The 22,009-nt window shown below is 42.0% G+C and overlaps 1 protein-coding gene across 1 annotated transcript in view; it reads left to right on the forward strand.

The window, feature by feature from the left end:
* LOC149075621 (uncharacterized) overlaps positions 1-21,728 on the forward strand; it is a 74,761-nt gene extending 53,033 nt beyond the window's left edge. Inside the window, exons 6-19 of the mRNA XM_089243107.1 lie at positions 2,302-2,412; positions 4,247-8,551; positions 8,700-9,107; positions 9,311-9,525; positions 9,677-9,863; positions 11,921-12,022; positions 12,775-12,885; positions 14,887-15,024; positions 15,122-15,643; positions 15,777-15,994; positions 17,256-17,442; positions 18,152-18,253; positions 21,188-21,298; positions 21,411-21,728. Coding sequence (XP_089099233.1) covers positions 2,302-2,412; positions 4,247-8,551; positions 8,700-9,107; positions 9,311-9,525; positions 9,677-9,863; positions 11,921-12,022; positions 12,775-12,885; positions 14,887-15,024; positions 15,122-15,643; positions 15,777-15,994; positions 17,256-17,442; positions 18,152-18,253; positions 21,188-21,298; positions 21,411-21,499 — 6,806 coding nt within the window. The 3' untranslated portion in view covers positions 21,500-21,728. The remainder of the gene's footprint in view (positions 1-2,301; positions 2,413-4,246; positions 8,552-8,699; positions 9,108-9,310; positions 9,526-9,676; positions 9,864-11,920; positions 12,023-12,774; positions 12,886-14,886; positions 15,025-15,121; positions 15,644-15,776; positions 15,995-17,255; positions 17,443-18,151; positions 18,254-21,187; positions 21,299-21,410) is intronic.
* The last annotated feature ends 281 nt before the right edge of the window (positions 21,729-22,009 follow it).

The raw sequence follows: 22,009 nt of genomic DNA on the forward strand, positions 1-22,009 counted from the left end.
TTTATTTTACAGCACACAACAACTGTTAAAATTTCAAAGCAAACTTTATGATTAAACCAATATTATATTGCTCATAAAATATTTAGTAATATCACACACCATATTTTTTGTGCGCACATCAATCAAACCATCAATTTTAATTGAAGGATTATAAGAGTTGTGTATTTTACATGATAGGTGGCAGCAGGAGTTCAATGATGTTTCTTATATGTTACATAATAGAGTAGGATCTCCCAAATCCGGACACTTCGACCGAATTTATTTTTTTCCCCTAACTGGGGACTTTTGATGTTTTTCTTTACCTTAATTATGTTTCGCCCTTTTCTAAGGCCGGGATTACACTATAAAACTTGGATAGAAGATCTTTATAAAAACTTAAAATTTTTTTTAATTTTAATAACTAACATAGTGGCGTATCTGAGTTCTGCACGTTACCTGGATAGTTTTCTAATTGGAAGTATGCTTCTAGCACCAACGGTTTGCCAGTAAAATGAACCAACGGCAATTATGGAATCACTTAGTATATTTCTTTATTAATTTTTTTTACAGGAAAGTGTGAATCAAAGTGCTCAAACAGGCATATTACTGCTTTAAATATGAAAACTTGGGAAATAAATAAAAGTGGATCCAGAATTCAGAATTGCCTAGTTCCCGAGGATTCCGGATTTGGGAGGTCCTACTGTACTGTGTACTACTCTGTTATCTGATAAAATAATTTTTAACAGTAATTTCAATCTTCTCTTAAACATTAAGCTGTTAGTTTTGAAAAAAAGGGAACTTTTCAATGGAAAAACAGAGAAATAACTCTTTTTTTTTTTTTTTTAAAAATCTAAAATTTGAAGGAGTTTTTTCACTCTTCAATGAACTTTGGAGGAGTAAAATCGAATTTTGATGCGTGAATATCACGCATCTAGAAGCGTATTGGTGAACACTGGTCATATGTACAGTAGCGTGTCCTCATACTGTACAACTAAGTCATAAATGGTAATCATAAATCACAAAATCATTAAATCAAAAGTAAATCGTCAATCATAAATCAAAAAAAGGTCGAATCTTCATTATAAAATTCTCTATAAACTAATTATCACTATGGATTGAGCGATGACCATTAATTGAACCGAATTAACAATCAGAAGAAGTAAGTCTCAACATTTTTTCACTTTTTCGCGAACTTAGTTCCGTAATGCTGATATCCGAGTAGTTACCGCATAGGACAGCGTTTCTCAGCCTATGGTCCGCGACGATGTCATAGGTGGTCCGCAGTCATACTTGAAGAAATTATTCATCTTTTGTAAATGATATTTGTGATATCCATATGGATTCCCAATGAAATAACGACGTCATACTTAGGTTCACCATACATCATCGAGTAGAATGCAAGAAATTTCGATCCTAAAATTGGAATATTACTAAATTTTGCAAAAAAACTGCAATTTATTGCTTTAAATGTATTTTGATAAAATTACTGAAGTTGTAGAAATAAAGGGCTGCTACAATCTCAGTAAACAAAAATGTATTTCACGAAAAAAAATATTCAAATGATATGATTACTTCACTGAGAAAAATAAAATTCGGTTAACTGGAATCTCTTAAATAATAATCCGTAAAACACGGGACATCGAAACATTGTCAGAAGTAGGAATAATCATAAATCGTAATTAAAATTCCAAAAAAATTGAAAACTGTGAGATAAATATTATTTATCATTTTTGCCATAATTATCATAGTATAATTTGTGTACAGGGTGGGCAAAAAATCCGTAGAAAATTTAAAAACGAATAAAAACCGGAAAAATTCCGTTCGTGTTTTGCATATCTTTTCTTTGACTTGTGTACATCAGCGCCACCTATCGGCTGTTTTTTGAGGTTTTGTTTTCCCCGTCCTAAAAAAATTCCCGTGACCTAGCGATTCAAACCTTGCAAACCGTTTTTTATTTCGGTTATTTTTCCGTCTTTTATGAATTTTTAAAGTTTCTACGGACTTTTTGCCCACCCTATATTAAGAAAGCACTTTGTATTCATGACTTTAGCAAACATTACAAATATAAAGTTGAAAAACAGGGCACATATATAAAAAAAATCGGAGCAATGAAAACCACGAAAATGTCCCGTAATACGGGACATTTCGTGGACACAAGAGGTCCGTCACATTGTTTCAGAAAATTTACTAGTCCTTGTTTTCAAAAAGGTTGAGAAACACTGACAAGGATACTTGCCCCTTTTTTTTAGCTGTTGTATAGATGTGTTATAAATTTGCAGTTGTTGTTGTGCTACAGAGCTTGATATTCTCTTATTTTTTCAGACTTGGTTCTCTTGCATCTCATACCTTCGACTTTATTCGTCCGAGCCATAACTAATGGCTCTTACATCCAGACAGTTTCAGGCGTAGATTTGATATTCACTCAACGAAGAGGTATGAAAACAAACTTTTTACCAAAATAAATAAATAAATAGATCAACGGGCTTGAACAGAACAGTCAAACTCTGTTTCAACAACATCGCAGAATCCGTGGAACTTTGTTTGTTACAGTTAAGAAATAACAACATTAGATGTCGGTAAACCGTTTTATACCCACATTTAATGCTGTTTTTCCCCAACTTTCCTTCGTTTTTCGAATTCGAATATATCAGTGAATATTTCTTTAGGAACTTATAATTTTTTTTTTGGCCTTAAGAGAGACAAGGCAACAAATTTCTATTTGGGTTTTTGAGCAAAAGGTGTCAGTATAAAAAGTTAAAATTTTTATTTTAATAACTATACAACCCCTTGCAATATAAATGGCATATCTGAGTACTACACGTTATTTGGATACTTTTTTAATTGGAAGTATGCCTCTAAGAACGGTTCGCCATTGAAATATCATACGCCACTATGCACCCTGTATATATTAACATGATCATATCATCATGAGACACCTTTTATGTGAGATTAATTTTCATATTTACAGCCATAATTACCATAATATTATTAATAAACTATGCAAATTATCTTCATCCCCCAATTTATGAATTAAAATAAGTTTCATTGAAGAGACGGAACATTTTCATAAAAAAAGGCTTTAAGGGAAAATTACAAAATTCCGTATATGTGTCATATTATAGCCCTAATTACGATATATAATATAGCATAACAACCCACGGTTCTCTTACGAGTTGAATGGTGTCACTATCCCGGATGCAACTAGAGTCACCGATTTGGGAATTCTCATTGACGAGCGACTTAAGTTTTCTGAACATTGTTCAGCGGTTGTCAAAAAAGCGAATAGAATGCTTGGTCTCATTTTCAAAAAGGTCTCTTCGCGTTCTCCTAAAGTCATTCTTCCGCTTTTTCGAGGCTTAGTTCGCCCTGGACTGGAGTATGCTGTAAGGTTTTGGAGACCATACCTACAGAGGGACATAGACTTGGTTGAAGGGGTGCAGAGAAGAGCTACGCGTGTCCTTATTGGCACACAGGGCTTGAGTTATGAAGAAAGACTTCATTTTTTGAATATGTTTACATTGGATGAACGCAGGTGTCGAGGAGATATGATCGAAGTGTTCAAAATTTTCAATGGGATGGATAGGATGGACCATGAACTTTTAGTACACCGCCAATCGACTGCTTTTACAAGGGGACACCAGTATCGATTGGTGAGGGACAATGCAAGGTTATGGTGTCGCAGGGAATTTTTCTCCAATAGGGTTGTTAATAAATGGAATAGCTTACCCCCGGAGGTAGTAAATTGTAACACAATTGACACGTTTAAAAAGAAATACGATAAACATGTTGGGGTAAATCGAGAAGCTATCCATTCTTAGAATAAGACAACCATAAGTATTCTTTATGGGCATTGTATAATATTTTATCATGTGTATATATTGTTTGTAATTTGTGTTAATTGCATTTTTAATTGGGTTGCTGTATTTGTGAAATATATGACATCCATATTTTTATGGGCATCTTTTTATCAGCCACCTCGTTGGGCATTTTGCCTGTTGTGGCGTTGTATTTGTATTTGTATTTGTATAGCATAAAGGCAAAAAAATGTGTTGTTATATCCGGGGGGGGGGGGGGTCTTTGCGTTTTCATTAACGTCATAAGCAAGGCTCATTAAGATTATTCTTTATTTTAATCAGTCGTAACCGTCAAATATTGCCGTTATAGTAGAATTCAACTGTACTTGGCAGTACTAGGATAATAGTACTAGACGAACAGTAAATAAGAAAGCAATAGAAAATTGAGCACAATTTTTCTTCTTTTTTTCCAGGACTAACATTCGTGAATGGAATTCCGATAGTCACTGCAGACATTCCTGTTACTAATGGAGCAATCCACGTCATAAATAGGGTTTTACTTCCAGAAGGAATCGATTCAGAATGCAACTGCAAACCACTTGACACTAGTCGAACCACCCGCCCATCGGCAGCTAGTCAGAGTCGACCGTTCGAACCGTCGCGCGTGAGGCCAGCTCCTGGAGCAGGTACTACACGACCACCATTCAGTTCCAGACCAGGTACGCAGTCACAACCTGGCGTTCCTCCGTCCGGACAGAGGCCTGGGGGTACCATACCGGCTGTTCCGGGTAGACCGGGTCAAACCGGCTCACGTGCTCCAACACCAAGAAGGCCAACAGTCACTCAGCCAGGCATTCCAGAAAGGCCGGGAAGCTTCCAGAGAAGACCACCCGGTTCACAGCCAGAACTTCCGGTTCTCCAACCACCGGCACCTCAGGCACCAGGTGATGTACAACCTGGTGTTCCAAGAATCCCTGCTCCTTCACCACCATCTTCTCCCGGTAGGAGACCGACGATTACCACAGGTTCACCGAGACCACAACGCCCCGTGCCCGGAAGACGACCAGCCACTCCCCCAAGAGCACCTGTATCCCAAGATACGATAACAACACAAACACCATTTTCACCAGACAGACTGAGCCAATTTCCAGAGTCACCTGGTGATCAAATACCACGACGCCCACAAACTGAACGACCGAGAATTCCTGGAGATGTTCTAATAGTTGATTTAGTTGATGATCAAGAACCCGAAACAGTAGACGTGAGTCAGCCATTAGTTCCCCAAAGTGGTATATCGCAATCGGGAAGACCTCCCGCTCCTCGACCTCCGCTCGCACAACCACCTGTTCAAAGACCTACAACTAGACGACCCCCTGCTCCTCGACCTCCTGTTAGACAGCCTCCTGCTTCTCGACCTCCAGTTGGACAACCCCCTGCTCCTCGACCTCCTATCAGACAGCCCCCCACTCCTAGACCTCCAGTTGGACAACCCCCTGCTTTTAGACCTACAGTCAGACCACCCGCAGCACGAATTACCCCACAACCACCACAAAGACGTCCCTTCCAGACAACCCAGAGAATTCCTTCTAGGCGCCCTGTCTCTCCTCCTTTGGATGACAATACTGTCGACATTCACGATATTCCTATACAACAAGAAGTATTTCAACCATCCGATATCACCGATCAAGAACCTGCTGAACCGCCTAGATTTCAACCAAGGCCTTCTGTGCCATCTCAGCCTGGACGTATTCCTTCTCAGCCAGGATCAGGAACCAGACCGGTACAGCAGCCTCGACCAGTCCCTGGTACAAGACCAGTACAACAACCACGACCGATACAAAGGCCATCACAACAGCGACCGGGAGGAGGAGGACAATTGCAACCAGAACAACCTGTTGGTCAACTTCAACAACCTGGTCAGCCCCAATCTCAACAACCAGGTCGGTTTCAACCCCAACAGCCTAGTAGACTACCAGGACAACAGGGCCAACCTCAACAACCAGGTCAGTTACGGCCACAACAACCTGGTCGGCGTCCAGGAGATCGAGGACAGTTTCAACCACAGCAGCCTGGTCAACAACCAGACCGACAAGATGATTTCCAGCCGCAACAACCAGGGCAAGCAGGAAGATTGCAACCCCAACGGCCTGTTCAACAACCAGGCCGACTAGGACAGATACAACCACAGCAGCCTGGTGGGCGACCAGGGCAGCAAGGGCAGTTTCAACCACAGCAGCCTGGTGGGCGACCAGGGCAGCAAGGGCAGTTTCAACCACAGCAGCCTGGTGGGCGACCAGGACAGCAAGGGCAGTTCCAGCCACAGCAGCCTGGTCATCAACCAGGGCAGCAAGAAGATTTCCAGCCACAATTACCAGGGCAAGATGTACAGATCCAACCGCCGCAGCCCGGTAGACAACCAGGACAGCCAGGACGATTTCAACCACAACAGCCTGGTAGACAACCGGGGCAGACTGGACAGTTCCAACCACAACAGCCTGGAAGACAACCGGGGCAGCCTGGACGATTCCAGCCTCAACAACCTGGACAATTCCAGCCACAACAACCTGGTCGACAACCAGGACAGCCTGGTAGACAACCGGGACATGCTGGACAATTCCAACCACAACAGCCTGGACAATTCCAACCACAACAGCCTGGACAATTCCAACCACAACAGCCTGGACAATTCCAACCACAACAGCCTGGACAATTCCAGCCACAACAACCTGGTCGACAACCAGGACAGCCTGGTAGACAACCGGGACAGCCAGGTAGACAACCAGGACAGCCAGGAATACAACCAGGACAGCCAGGAAGACAACCAGGACAGCCAGGAAGACAACCAGGACAACAGCCAGGTAGACAACCGGGACAGCCGGGTCAGCCACAACAGCCAGGTAGACAACCGGGACAGCCGGGTCAGCCACAACAGCCAGGTAGACAACCGGGACAGCCTGGTCAGCCACAACAGCCAGGTAGACAGCCGGGTCAGCCACAACAGCCAGGTAGACAGCCGGGTCAGCCACAACAGCCAGGTAGACAACCGGGACAGCCACAACAGCCAGGTAGACAACCGGGACAGCCTGGTCAGCCACAACAGCCCGATCGATTCGGACAGGGTCAGCCACAACAGCCAGGTAGACAGCCGGGTCAGCCACAACAGCCAGGTAGACAACCGGGACAGCCACAACAGCCAGGTAGACAACCGGGACAGCCACAACAGCCAGGTAGACAACCGGGACAGCCTGGTCAGCCACAACAGCCCGATCGATTCGGACAGGTTCAGCCTCCGATCGGACCCGGCCAGCAGAGCCAGTTTCAACCCACTCAGCGTCCGGGCTTACAGCCAATAGCGAGACCAGGGCAACAAACGCCATCGCTTCCAGTTCAGCCACCTCGCCCAGGCTCGCAATCAACAAGACCAGGAGAACAAGATGGATTCACGGGAAGTCAACCGCAGCCCCCTGTTGGCCCACCGTCGTCAGGTGCTCCACCTACAGGATTCAATCAACCATCACAACGACTGAGACCACCACCACCATCACGTCCAACTACACCTATCAGTGGATCTTCACTTTTCCCTCCGCAACGTCCTGGCTTTCAAACATCGCACGTTACGAAGGGGCAACCATTCGATCCTCAAAGGCATGGAAATCCCGGTAGGATACCAGCGCGAACGACTTCCACCGGTCAAACATCATTCAACCAACCATCGAGGGGTTCATCGCCAATTCGAACGCCGACGTCACCGTCACAACTGCAACCCAACTGTCGAAGAACGACCGATCGCATAACCAACCAGAACAGATTGCTACCGTTATGTGTCACATCAGACAACCCCAACGATTGCCAAAGATTAGAAGAAAATTACGATCCAAATGATCCTAGACCAATTTGTGAAGAAATTTCGTCCTGCCGACATCGGGGTGAAGTATCTTCTCCGACCGATACTCGACCATTGTGTGGGCAGCAACAACCTCGGCAACCGGGCGAGTGCAGACAACCGGGTGAAGCAAGAGTGCTAGGAGATAACAGACCTACATGCACAGGAAATGAGATCCTAAGCCCTCTTTCTCCCCAACAAAATCCTCAACAAATCCGACCAGCACCCGGAAGTCCTCATTCTTCAAGGCCAGGCAGTCAGCGGGTTCCCGGCTCTCCTGCAGGAACCATAACTTGCAGGCCAGCAAATGAACGTCCATATGCCGGTGACAGACGACCACTTTGCTCGAGCTTGCCTTCTTCTGAAACACCCTCTATTCCAGATACCACGCCAGAACTTTCGGGGCGACCGCAACAACCAGAACAGCCTTCCGATTGCCGTCCAATAAACGAAAGGCCAACGATTGGAGACAGGAGACCAGTTTGCAGCCCGACGACGGGAGGTCGTACTCCTGGGTTGCAACCCCAACGTAGGCCTGGAGGCAGTCCCCAGCAGCCTGCAAGTGGCTTCCAAACAACAAGGGGGCCCTCAATTCAAACGGGACCACGAACTCCCGGTGTTCAACAACCAGGTTCGATATCACCCGGAGGAGAAGACGGAAACACTGGAAATAAAGATGTTGTTCCGGACGACGATTTTGGACGACAGCCGTCACCAGCTCAGACACCGGGTTCACGACCACCAGCTCGAGGTTTTCAAACAACGAGGAGGCCACCTAGTCAAAACACTCAAAGAATTAGCGGATCGCCCCCAGCAGTAGAGCAGCCTTCAATCGGTGGCGATAATGACCTGAATCTTCCAGTGCCAGATTGGGATGACTCGAGGAGGACACCAGGTAAAAACACCAGGCTTCTCTGAATACTAAATAATCAACTATTTATGCTTTCCGACATAATATATATTGGAACAAAAAAAGAATTGTTTGTATGCACGAGCCGAACTCTGTGTGTGTGTATTTAGAGTCTAGTTTTTCTTTGTTTTAGGTTCAGGTCCTTCAGCTCAACCATCCCCAGGATCAAGACCTGCTTCTCACCCTTCAAGTAGGCCGTCACCTGTCGGACAGAGACAGCCAACATCTTCCACTGCCCGTCGACCAGGATCACCATCACCGACTGGATCACGTCCAGGATCACCATCACCGACTGGATCACGTCCAGGATTACCTTCACCTGCTGGAATCCGTCCAGGATCTCCAACGCAGTCGTTCACAGGAACTCGTCCGGGATCTCCACCGGCGGTAACAACATCAAGCGAAACTGGAGATGGACCCCGGTCATTATATGAGATCGTCCAGGATCCAGCTTTACTGATCCAGGGCCAGCCGGTCAGACTCACAAAAATATTCCACCTGTTCCAGATAGCTGGTCTGGATTATCTTCTTTTGGAACCAGGTATATAAACTGAATATCATGTAAAATTCATTTTAGAAATCAAAATTTATCCTTCTTTGAGAAGAGATGATCCACTGCGTCATGGGCGGAGATACGGGGAGGGGGCGTGGCGGTGGCGTCAAAGGTGGAGTCGACTGATCTAATGTATATATATATCATACATTCCTGTGATATTTACCTCTACTTTTGTGACTTTTTCCAAGGTCCGTATACGGTGTTTTTGCCATCTGACGATGCTTTCTCACGCTTGCCAAAGGGAGTTGTCGAACAGCTGGAATCGAACCCAGATCTTCTTCGAAACGTCCTTCTCTTCCACATCGTAACTAGCGAAGTGCTACCAAGTGGAACAGAAGAGAGCTATTTCGTTCCAAGTCTGCAGGGCAATCAAGTGCTCGTAACCATGTCACAGAACGGAAAAGTGAGTCGATAATCAAACTTCTTTTCACGATAATATCAATAACAGTACGAAACTGAATTCGCTCGAAAGTTATTACTACAATTTTAGTTTTTGTCAAACTATTGCACTACGGATGAATCATGTGTGAATCACTATATTCTATTTTTTGCAGCTCATCATAATTAGCGGGGCGAAGGCGGTCGCTGTCACTCGAGCCAACAATGGTATTTTCTACGTCATCAATCAGCTTTTGTACCCGTTACCTCAGGACGACATAGTCTCGGCGCTCAAGAACAGGCCGGATTTGTCCCAGATGAGCAATTACATCGAAATAGCCGGGCTGGAAGATGTTCTGAGAGGTAAAAATATAATTTTGTTTCCATGAACAGTTTATAACGTCGCAACATGACCCTCAACTCCAATAATTTGATTTTTTCAAGTAGACAACAGTACGATCAAGGACATGATATTGCGTCCACGCCAGTGGAATAAATTCAAATAAGTTCTCTCTGTTTTCTTTCCCCTCTCCTCATCATCGTGAAACTTTGTTGCAACTGACAAAAAGTTGTTCTTTTTACCTCCGTTTATTTATTATACTGTTTTCCTTTCACTTGTTTTTTCTTCCTTTTCGTCTACTTTTTTTTTCGTTCTCCTTGGTTCCTTTTTTTAACATGCGGTTAGATTGGGACAAGGTAACATATTTATCGCCGATTCGTGAAATAGAGATTATCCGAATTTCTTGCCAATAGCTTGTAAGAGAAGATGTTAAGGCTTGACGAATCGGGAAAAAAATGAACATTTAGTTGCCGACCGCATTTCATAGGAGCCAAGCAATTTTTTCCCGCGGAGGAAAAACGGCTCAAAACGGTTTTTGGGATCATTCGTCCATTTCCGACCTCTTTTCATGTTGGGAGAAAATTTTCTGTTGTCCAAATTTAGAATCAGATATTCGAATTAGATATTCAATCAAATTTAGAAATCAGAGGACGCAACAATAACATTGACTATCGTGCGCTAGCAAATATTGCCACAATATTTTCGAAAGAGAAATATTGTTGGAGATTGGAGATGTACGTTCACCAGAATGGTGTCTCGAATCATGAAAGGTTCCTACAGGCTAGTAAGACATCTACCTACATTGTCATGTAAAACAGTAGCAATACAGGTGGATCTTTGATCGAACGATGCTCAGTAATTCTTGAGCACATGCTGCACGAGGTGTGGCTGATTTGGTTTTGAAATTTGCTTCACCACATCAACCCCCCCCCCCCTCGCTCTCATAGGAAGAAGGCTGACAGGACTTTAGCTCTGCCGCTCGGGATGTGAGAGCCTACTTTTATTTTTATCTTTTTATATAAATTTACTTGAGACAGACCTGTAAAAAATTCTGACCTGGGATTAACCAAAGAAGTCTGCCAGAACGGGGGACAGGGGCTGAGATTGACCAAACACCTCAGCTTTGGGGGGGGGGGAGGCACAATAGATCTCTATAGATGAACTCTCTGTGACTTCGAATCTTGGAATGTTGAATGCATAATGATTATTATTATTAGAGGTGAATTTAGAAGCTCACCGCCTGTGGGCTACATGAATTTTGCCGCTCTTCTCCCGTTCTAGTATAATTTTCTTGACTACTCTTTACTCGGATTCACCCCATGCTATAACCCACTTGGTCTCCCCCCACCCCTTCCTGCAACTACACCTGTGTCTCTAAGTCACTCTTTTGGTCACTTCCATGCTCACACACTTTTTTGGTCACACACTTGCACATGCTCTAGGTCACTCTTTTGATTGCTCACTGGCATGGTTCTATGCTTTATACGTCACTCTTTTGATCATTTACACTTTTACTCATGCTCTAGGTGATTCTTTTGGTCATTCACATGCTTGCACGCACTCTAGGTCACTCTTTTGGTCATTCATAAGCTTACACACGCTCCAGATCACTCTTTTGATCGTTCACATGATTGGTCCTTTCTCACCAATCTTAAATCCAAGTGCCAGTGGCTTTCGCATCCCTAGCAGCACGTGTTACAAAATGCTAGAGTGTCTACATTACCGCGTTCAAACAAACCAAACCCTTATAGAATGTAAAAATTTTGGAATTCGGGCAGTACCACCCTAACGTGTAAGATCGAAGCTCTTTGTGCTCGAGTGTCGTTTTCATAGCCCTCACATCCTGGGGCAGGGTCCCTAGGTTGGGATCTTTGGCGGCCCCCCCCCCCCCCCCACAAAGCCAGACTTTTCACTGACCTTTATATATTGAATTTATGGCATGAAAGAACAAAAAATGCTGGTAGTTATCCCGGGTCCCTGGGCTGGAGCTGTCAGTCCCACTCTTCTGGTCCCCCTGTCAGCCCCACATGGTCATTTTAGTGCGAGACTAAGCTGTTCGAATTCATTTGTTTTCTTACAGGTGACCAGCCTTACACGATTTTCGCGCCGACAGACGCAGCCTTCAATCAATTACCAGACGCTGCTCTTCAAGAACTGGCTCAGAACACAACTGCTCTTCGAGGTGAGTTTTTATGACAATTCCTACGATATATATCTTTCTTATGTATATATAAACTTTCTAGAATACTACCAAAGCCCGAAATCGGCCAGTTCACGAATTTGCCAATTTCGTTGCAAATTGACCCGGACAATGTCCGAATTTCTCGCTTTGGCCAGCCAGTTCGTGAAGTGGCTGGAGATCCCTAGGTTATAGTCCGTAAAGAAAAGGCGCATAATTTGGGTCATCGCCATTTGGCGTATTTATTTTTTCATGATAGCTAACATGGACATACAATACTGTAATTATGGCAACCCATCATATCACAGTCACGATGAGGTAATCATTTTTTTTTCTCTCAAAAATTTGACAGAAAAACTATTTGTCTATATTGTCTATATATTTGTCTATATTATATATGACTAGTTTTTCCTCTCAAATTTCTCTTTTTTTTCTCTCTCGTCACATGGCGCTCGTCCATGTATCAACGTGTTGGCGACGAAAAAATAGATTTGGTGCCTACCGGACCGTCTTACATCAGCATATTGACCATTGACCAGGAATCTCCAGCCACTTCGCGAATTGGCCGGCCAAAGTCCGAATCTTTTCTGCAAAAGGGACTTAAGCCAAAACTCTCGGCCAATTCCCGAAGTGGCCGGTCATTTTGCGATTGACTGCACTTCGGGCTTTGGCAGTAACATGCATATATCTAGATAGATTATCTGTTAAATATTTTGAAGGATGGACAATCACACTAACCAATTATATCTATATAGCCTTGCTGTTAGGTCACATTATCGAAGGTGCCCATTACGGACGAGAATTCCTGCTGGGAAAAAGCTTCCAGAATATCAGAGGTGGTAAACTCAAACTTGGAGTTGTTTCATGTAAGTTTGCTTTCTTTTCTCTACTTGTGTGCTGCATATATAGTAATGAATAATATTTTGGTGTGACAACACGTGTGAACATAAAAGGGACATTGATAGTGATGGCATTTTCCATGTGCAGTAGATGGATCAAGCTGTTATTTCGCAGTGTGAAAGTCTACTTCTCCAAGTGATCTTTGAAAAGCAGCGTACGTAAATCGAAATTGATATCATGAACGGCAGAAACATCAAGGAGCATGATTTAAGTAATTTTAAGTGAAGCCCTGCCATATCGGATATTGGTCTACCCAGTAGCCTAGAAGCTGTTTTCTTGAATAGAAATGCCTGTTCTCACAATGATTCTGCAAGAGAAAATTCCGACAATTGGAGATAGGAGTGGGAAGTTTTTTATACTCTCCCTATATCAACACATGGATCAGAACCGTAACGTGCCTTCTCAGGGCCTAGGGGCAGACTTTTTCTTGGAGGCTCCCCTTGAAAGGGTTATTATTCTGCAAAATATAAGTGTAAATTTTTTGTCGAGGACCCCATTCGGCTCGAGGTCTTAGGCAGTGCCTCGGTTGGCCCATCCTAGTCTACCTACTAACGGCTTTTTGATGATAATTTCCAAAATTTTCGAGAGGGAGCTCGTCAAACTCACTGGACGATAATTAGACACAACTTCTCTACTACCCTTCTTAAATATCGGAACAACATTAGCAAGTTTCCAATCCCTTGGAACGATACCCTCAGCAAACAGTACTCCTGTATATCTGTGCGACGGGCCCCAACAATTCATTATCACATTCTCTGAGGACCCTGGGATAGATATCATCTGGTCCTGGTGTTTTGCTTTCACATACATTTCTTAGAAGATTTAGGACCTCCACGTCATCCACTTGAATATCGTTGAAGATTTTATTACCCCATGCAACACCCGTACATTGAATATCATTATCTCTATTAAAAACCGACGCGAAAAAGTCATTGAAACTTGCACATACGCTACACATGCCTACATTGCTGTCTACCCTAGACCCTCCTATCGACAGGGGGGGATAACAACTTCGCCTTACATCCAATTAGTCGCTTTACATCCGTTATTGACGCATCTAAAAATGATTTTGGGTCAGAGCCAATGTTATCTGTCAACCTAGATTCAACTTCCTTTCTTCGATCCCTTATCGCTTTCTTCAACACCCCTCTTTTCTCAGTAAACAATGTCAGGTCACCTCGTCCACTTTTATACTCTCTAAATGCTATTTTCTTTTCAAGATAAAGGTTACGCACGCTATTCGTGAACCATAGGGGCGCGATGTACAAACACGCTTTTTTCGAACAAAGTGTATTAGGTCGTGCAAAACAGAGGACAGCTTCATACAACATTTTTTTATTGACTTACAACCCTAACTGATTCCGACCGCTCTTTGAAGCTTCGGCTAACCTCTTTCTCAAAACATCAAAGTTAGTTCTCCGAAAACAAGGAACCAGTTTTTTGTTATCAACCTTATCCGAAGAAAAGTTGCAGTGAAAACTAACGGCACGATGATCACTGTAGGAAAACTCGTCCCCCACCGAAACATGTTCAACAAGATCCTCGCAACTAGTAAGAACTAAATCAAAAATTGCAGTACCCCTAGTGGCTTCTGATACAAAAAATTATCATATAATGGGTCTAATATTTTCTTGGACCATTAATTCCGTTTGAAGTGAGCATTTATTGAACTCCGATCTATCCTGCTTTTCTGTTATCCCCCCCCCCCCCAATCCGGCCTGACGAGGCCAGTGTACTGTATTTTATTTGATACTGAAAATCTGAAAACCTTAATTAGTTATACCGGGGTTCCAATGGTAATTATTTGACACTACATATTCGCCAAAAAAAATTATAAAAAGAAATTTCTTAAAACAATTTTATATAATTATAAGAAATTTCACCACAGTGTATATTTTATATAAAACTTTACAAAAGATAATTTTTCCTCCAATCGCGGTAATTTTTTATTTCGATTGTTTTTTTAGTTGGTTACCAAGTGAATGACATAAACATAAAGACGCCAGAAGTAGTGACGGGCAGTGGCGTGATTCACGTGATAGAGAACCTGTTGCTCACGCCTCAGGATTTAGTATTCTTCGAAGGTTTCCAGAACACCATCAATGGTAAGGACATACAGACATGGCATTCTCTACATGTTGCCATTTTTTCCGTTTGAAGTGCTTTTCGTGATAGTAACGGGAACTATTTTGTTTCGCGTAGATGTGAATGGACCATCGTCGCAACAAACTCACTCGTCGTTGACTGGACCACAACCTCAAGGTCCTCAGTCTCCATCAAACATCAACAGGATCGGTTCCGTCTCCTCACCCGGTCGGAACTCCTTGACATCAAATCAAGGAAGCACGACGACATTCATCATGGGCATGAGGTCACCAATTACCACCACCACTACTAGTCACCAGCAGGGCGGCCAGACTATCACCACCCACAGTCAACACTCTAGTTTCGGTCACAGGTCTAGGACCTATCAGGCAGTATCGTCGGCTTCATTGCCTTCCAACAACCCAGTCCGGGCAGGGAACCTTCCTGTCCAAGGTATCTTCGTCCAGGCCATCAATCAAAGCTCCGCACAGCCAAACAGACATTCATCGCAGACTTTCACCTATTCCACTTCTGGTCAATACTCCGGCGGTGTCGCTCAATTAGCTAACGATATCGGGTTACGGAAATTCGCCGAATACCTCAAGAGCAGCGGATTATCCGACAAAATTGAAGATGGAGGTGCGTAGGCGCTGACTCACTCCAATGAAGTGAATTCATTTAAATTAGATTGGTCAGTGTTGTGCACCACTTTCTATGCTTGAAGCGAGAGAGAAATTTTACAAATCTCTCCTAATGATATGTTTATTTACAGGCTCCTACACGGTTTTCGCTCCTACTGACGAAGCTCTAAACTCGTTGCCACCGGATCTAGTAGGTGCCTTGGACGCAGCTCCGGAGCAGGTCATGGACTTACTCAGGTACCACGTCCTCCCGCAGAAGCTCAATTCCGATTCGCTGAGGAACGACGAGACAGCATCTACTTTGTTACAGGGCAGCAAGCTCCGTTTTAATGTGTACCACGGTGGACAGGTGAGTGAAGACAAGATAAAAATAAAAAAAACGACCAATCAACACTTAATAGCAGAGAATATTAAAAACATCAAACATCACCTCGAAAAGACTACGTGGGCTTCACTAACCTATGGAACGCTTCCATTCCTTTGATCTAGCTCGGGGTGGCCAACCTCTCACTGTTCGAGGGTCAACATTATGGTCAGTTGCAGCGAAGTGGGCTGCACCGAGGGTACCACGCAGCAATATAAGCCGCATCCGGAAAACTTGCAGATTTGTATACCTCATAAGTAATATGGGGAAACACGGGCAATTTAAGTCGTTTTACTTTTACCGAGAGCTTTGTATTCCTCTCCCTCCTTCTTCATAAACTTACCACTTATCTGGTTGCGTTCTCAGCTAGATGCAATGCATCGAAAACTGCAGTTTCTTCTTGTAAACCATTTTCCATTAAATTCCGGATGTAAAAAAAAAGCAGATGTGTGATAAGTGTATTCTTTTTTGCGTGTGCACGGACGTCGGAAGCGTTTCGAACCTGTGGGTGCTCGTCTCGGCTTTATGTAGGAAATTTTGATTTCTGAATCAATTCTGGGTTGCTCGGATCCGCGCCACAAATTACCGGCTCCGATGCCACTGTACGCGAGCTACCTTCTTCAACCAGAATATTGGTGATTCTCAGTTTGAAGAAGTGCCAGTCTTTAGTTGCAACGAGGAATGTCACCAACCTGCCATGTCGAAATTCAGAGACGAATGCTTCTCTGTTTTCGGAAATCATCGTGTTCCTGTTCCTTGGTCAACGGCACAATATCAAATCACTATCAAATATGACACATTTTTGCCCAGAGTCTGCGTGGTTCAGTCGGATGAAGTTTCGAGGTGTCATTGTGAGTCGCCGTGAGCAAAATGCCAAATATGCATTCAGATAACAACAGGCAACTTGCCCAATAGAGAAAAAAAAAACCTGTAACAAACTTCACATGAGTGATTTGTGTGAAAAGGCAGTATGATGAGAAACATAGTAAATTGTTTTCGTCACTATAAATAAATGCATGTTTGTTAACCAGGAAATCTGCGCTCAAATAATGATCGCAAATTTAATTTGATACGCAATATTTTTTAGTTGTCGGGTGCTGCACAGAATCACCTCGCGGGCCACCTCTGATCTAGCTGATTGAATATTATCCTAATACTTATTAATATTGTAATACAGAATATAGTTATGTTATATCTTGATAAAATATATATAATGATGTGTTAACTCTGTGTGCTATGCTACTAGGTGGTGACGGCATTAGGCGTACCTGTTGAGCGAACGCAGGAGGATTCGAGTCCAGTGAGACTGATCATCGTCGACAGGGTGTTGCAGCCTCCTTCCGGAAACTTGTTACAGATTATCGAATCTCACCCCGAATTGACCGAATTCGCCAAAGCCATCAAAAACGCTCACCTGAGTTGGATGCTATCAGGTCTGTATACAGATCGACTCGCCATCCATTACAAATACAAAAATACAATCATAAAGGCCGCAACAGGCAAATTGCCCTGCGAGGTGGCTCAGAAATGATTACACACTGTTTTACAATTCAATGTAAAATACTGTAATATAGTCATCAAATCGATTCGCGAGAAGTAAATCGAGTGTATGCGGTGATTGCTGTCCCACAAACACGTATAATGACAGATTTATCTTTTGTGCGCTACACACCGCATAAAATAATTTTAACTTAACTTTGCCCTTAGACCGCTCATACTCATAACATCTAATTAGTTATCTGAATTTCATAGTTTCCTCATAGTTATCAAGGAGGAATTGTGTTATAGGTAGTTATAAAAAGCGCGATGGAAATGGAAAGTATGATACAGTATTTTCGTAGTGAAAATTGTAGACGTAATAGTCCACAATGCATGCGCCATAGAGCTTTTCTTGCTCAAGAATTAATAAGCCGATAATAATTGAGAGAGAGAGATGTCAAAAGTAAAAAAGAATATGGGAAAATGTCCACAAAATACGGGTTATATGGTCACATAATGACTCGCATTGGAGAAATGAATTTATAATTTTGATATCTTATTTTTCAGGCTCTCGCATTTTCTTTTCTTCGAAGTTGTAACTTTTGTTTCATTTGATGATTATTTGAGATGTTAATTCTTTTGTGTGTTCATGCAATTGAACAGGAGAAGGAGGCAAAACGCTTTTCGCTCCAAGCAACGTCGCTTTCCAGGCATTGACCGAAGATCAAAGGAAGCAGGTCATCGAAAATAAACAAGCATTCACAGGTAATAGGCACAATATAATTCATGCTTTTGGTCTATGAAAAATTTTTACAGAAAGAAAATTTTCTAAACGGTGAACCGTTTTACCCGCATTTAACGCTGTGTTTTTTTTTTGTTTTTCCCCAAACTTTCCTCCTTTTTTTTGAATTCGAATGTTTCAGTGCATATTGCACTAAGAAACGTGGAATTTTTTTGTTTGTTGTCTTCAGAAGAGAACATGTTCCTAACTGTGTCCTTGAGCACAGGGTGTTCGTATAAAAATATAAAATTTTTATTTTAATAACTATACACAACCCCCTTGCAACATGAATAACATATCTGAATACTACATGTTATTTGGATATTTCTTCTAATTGTAATTTAAGTCTCTAGGATCAACGGTTCACAATTAAAACATCTTCCGCCCTGTCACCTATGCACCCTGTATATGTTTCGGTAAATGTAATATAAATCCGGTAATTAACAACAACTGGTTATTACGCATATTCGCCGACCATTTTGGGAAGTTTGATAAATTTTCTTAAATTTATCACTTTTTTACCTGTGATTATGCATAGTTCTCAGTTCGTATAGGCAAATATGAAATAAATTGTCAATGAATTACTTAAACTTACTGAACATTTTGCTCAAACTTGAGTCTAGGTGGATGATGGAGCTGGTGATGACAATCTGCGATATTTGAATATGTTTCGAAATTTTGATGAATGCGAAGAGAGCTAACATTACCAGACTGATAATAATTTATAAATTTTTATCCTTATAACCAGAGCCCGGAAGTTTAGACACTGAAAATGGTCAAAATAGGCAGGCCAAAAGGTGCTAAAAATGCTTAAAATAGGCACTAAAAAGGCATTTATAATTAATGAAAAAAAAGGAAAAATAACTAAAAACGTAGATATTGAGTGCCCGAAAACTGGCTCAAAATTGGTTGCATTTACTGCGTCTACATTTCAATTATAGCTCATAATAACATTATTTTCAAAATTAAATTAATTTTATGCAAAAAAAATATAGTGTTTGAGGTCCTCTCAAGGTTATGTCGATTTTCAGAGGCAGCATTACCAGACTCGGCACCCGTAGGGAAAATGATTATGGGGTTCCTTTTCAAGTTACATCGCAAGGGGGGGGGGGCACTAATATGCCTACTTGCCCCGGGTGACCAGGCATCTAGTTCAAGCACATGATTCTCATTTATTTGCTTTGAATCACAGCTACCGTGTTTTACTGTAGTAAAAAGAAAGTAACTTTCTTTTATTCATATATTACACATATTGCGGACATATACTTTAAGGGCAGAGCCCGGTTTTGCTGCACGTGTCACACGCCCCTGAAGGAGTCTCTGGTCAATTCAATCGAATAATAAGTACCTGAAACAACTTGCCATGGTGTTTGCAATGCATTTAAGGTGTAAGAAAACAAAATAGTCCTCAATACAGTATGGGCCCAGAGCCCTCTCAACTCCTGCATGGCCTGGGTGAGCCATGACGTCAACTGATGACCTCTTGACACAGTGATCGGTCAGCCATACATATACAATGCAGTCCAGTGCATGAGCAAGATACAGTCGAAATCCTGTTATAACAAACTCCAACATCATGGAGGAATCACTTCGTAATAACGAAATTACAAATATTTACATTGCTCCTATGCAAACTTATCTGGGGGATTAGAAAAGTTTTCGTTAAAGCGGGATTTTTTTGCTATAACGGTATTCGTTAAAACGAGAATCGGATGTATGTTAATAAGGAGGGGAAAAAAATCAAACTTCTAAATATTTCTCAGCTTCTATCATACATAGCTGCGTTTGTCTGACATAAAAGCATTCACATGTCTAACACCATCTGGCCAAAGCAAAGTTAATGCAGAGCAACACTAAATTTTCTATCTCTCAGGCACTTGCACCTATTCGCCTTTCAAAGGGTCTGGAACGGGAGTTTTGGGGCTTTCTGATAACAATTACTACTAAGAATTAGAAATTTAAATTTAAAAAAAATCAAATCTTTTGAAGTTCCTCATGCTCGAACTATCCAAGTTCTACATAAGATGGCCTCTGAAATTTACGAACAAACTTTAAACAATGTTAAAATAGGCATTTATGTCATTTTGCCTTAACGTCCGGGCTCCACTTATATAAACTTAATTTTGATTTTCATAGTAACATGTGTAATGCACCAATCGCGTACGGGTGAAACTGATTTCATGGTTGAATTTGATATTTCCGCATGATTCCTCTTCCATATTTACTAAACTTACCAACTGCATTCGGAAAAAGGACCTTCGGGTCTCTTGAGGCCATAAAGTGTAGATAGATTAGATAGATAGAACCGCTCACAACCCCGGACTGATGCAAAGTGACTTACTTCCGTTACCTCAAAACAGGCAGGGTTGTGTCGGAAAACGTTAGCAAAGATTTATAGCAGTGGCCCCCTCGCATCGTGCTCGCAAGTATGGAATCTCTCGCGCCGTTCTCCCCATGAAGACAGCTATCAAGTCGATGTAACGTAATAGCCATTTGACTAAAAATGGATACCTGAACCCAATGTCCAGGGAGGAAAATTGCACGTGCGCCCAGTGGCACATAAGGGCTGGAGACCGTAGCCTGGGATTTCAAAAGAAGTAAAAGTGTATGAGTAAGGTCACGAGAAGTGTATGAGTTTTCTACGTTTATATGTTTGTATCTACGTATATTTTTGTGTCTGTACATGTTTGTGTTATTAAGAAAACAATTATGCATAAACACCGGTGAAAGTGATAAATTTATCAAACTTATCGAGGCGATTGTGCATAGTAACCGATTTATCAAAAATTTACCGTAATATATATATATGAAGTGTCAGGACATGTCACTCTGTATGGGATAGTTATAAACATATACCGTACGACTCGATTCTCAAAATAAAGTATTCGTAATGCTTCATTTATTCTTCCCTCCCGCAGAATTTCTGAAAAGTCATATTCTGCGAGGCACCATTTTCACGAGTGGATTCCAAGATGGCGACGAAAGGAGAACGGAAAACAACAAGATAGTCGTCTTCAACGTCTACGAAGGTATACATTTTTAATATGGCGGATTTCACCTTTTCCCTTAACGTGTAATTTTTCTTTTTTTTTCCAGTAGAATATTTCAACATATCAATGTTTTTTTTCCTCTTTTTCACAGGTGGCGTATCTGTCAACTCTGTGCCAATCGTTTATTCTGACATCACGGCTACGAATGGTGTCGTGCACATCATTGACCAATTCCTGTGAGAAAAAAAAATGAATAAATAGGTATCGATTGGAGACGAAAGAGAGAGACAAAAAAGTGATGCTTTTTTGAACAAGAAAGAACTGGGTTGTTTCTGTTTCAATGGAATGGATGTAAAAAAAAATATTCGTTTCGATTGCGAGACGCTCCTCTTTTTTGTGTGTCAATGTTTGTGTGTCTGCGTGAGATGTTTCTTTTTTGTAATTTTGTAAAACAATAAAAAATCCCTTCAAAAAATGTCTCATTTTCTTATTTTTCTGGTGTGTCCAACAAATATCGAAACGGTAAAAGTTTCAACAAACAAACTATATAGCTCCTTCCCTTGCCCAAATCATGGTTCGTCTATGGCTCCCCGAATGGTTTTGTAGGCATTTCACCTATAAAAGAACCACTTCAAAGCATATATAGGCACACGAATCAATACCTCAAGCACGCCGCGACGCAGACTTTGAGAAACACTACCATAACATGCACCGTATTGTATTTGAAGTAGCTCTAACCCAGTGGTTCTT

Source organism: Pholcus phalangioides, unplaced genomic scaffold, assembly GCF_987345545.1.
Source record: "Pholcus phalangioides strain wild (caught in Gottingen) unplaced genomic scaffold, Ppha-v1.0 ptg000015l_1, whole genome shotgun sequence".
Taxonomy (NCBI): domain Eukaryota; kingdom Metazoa; phylum Arthropoda; class Arachnida; order Araneae; family Pholcidae; genus Pholcus; species Pholcus phalangioides.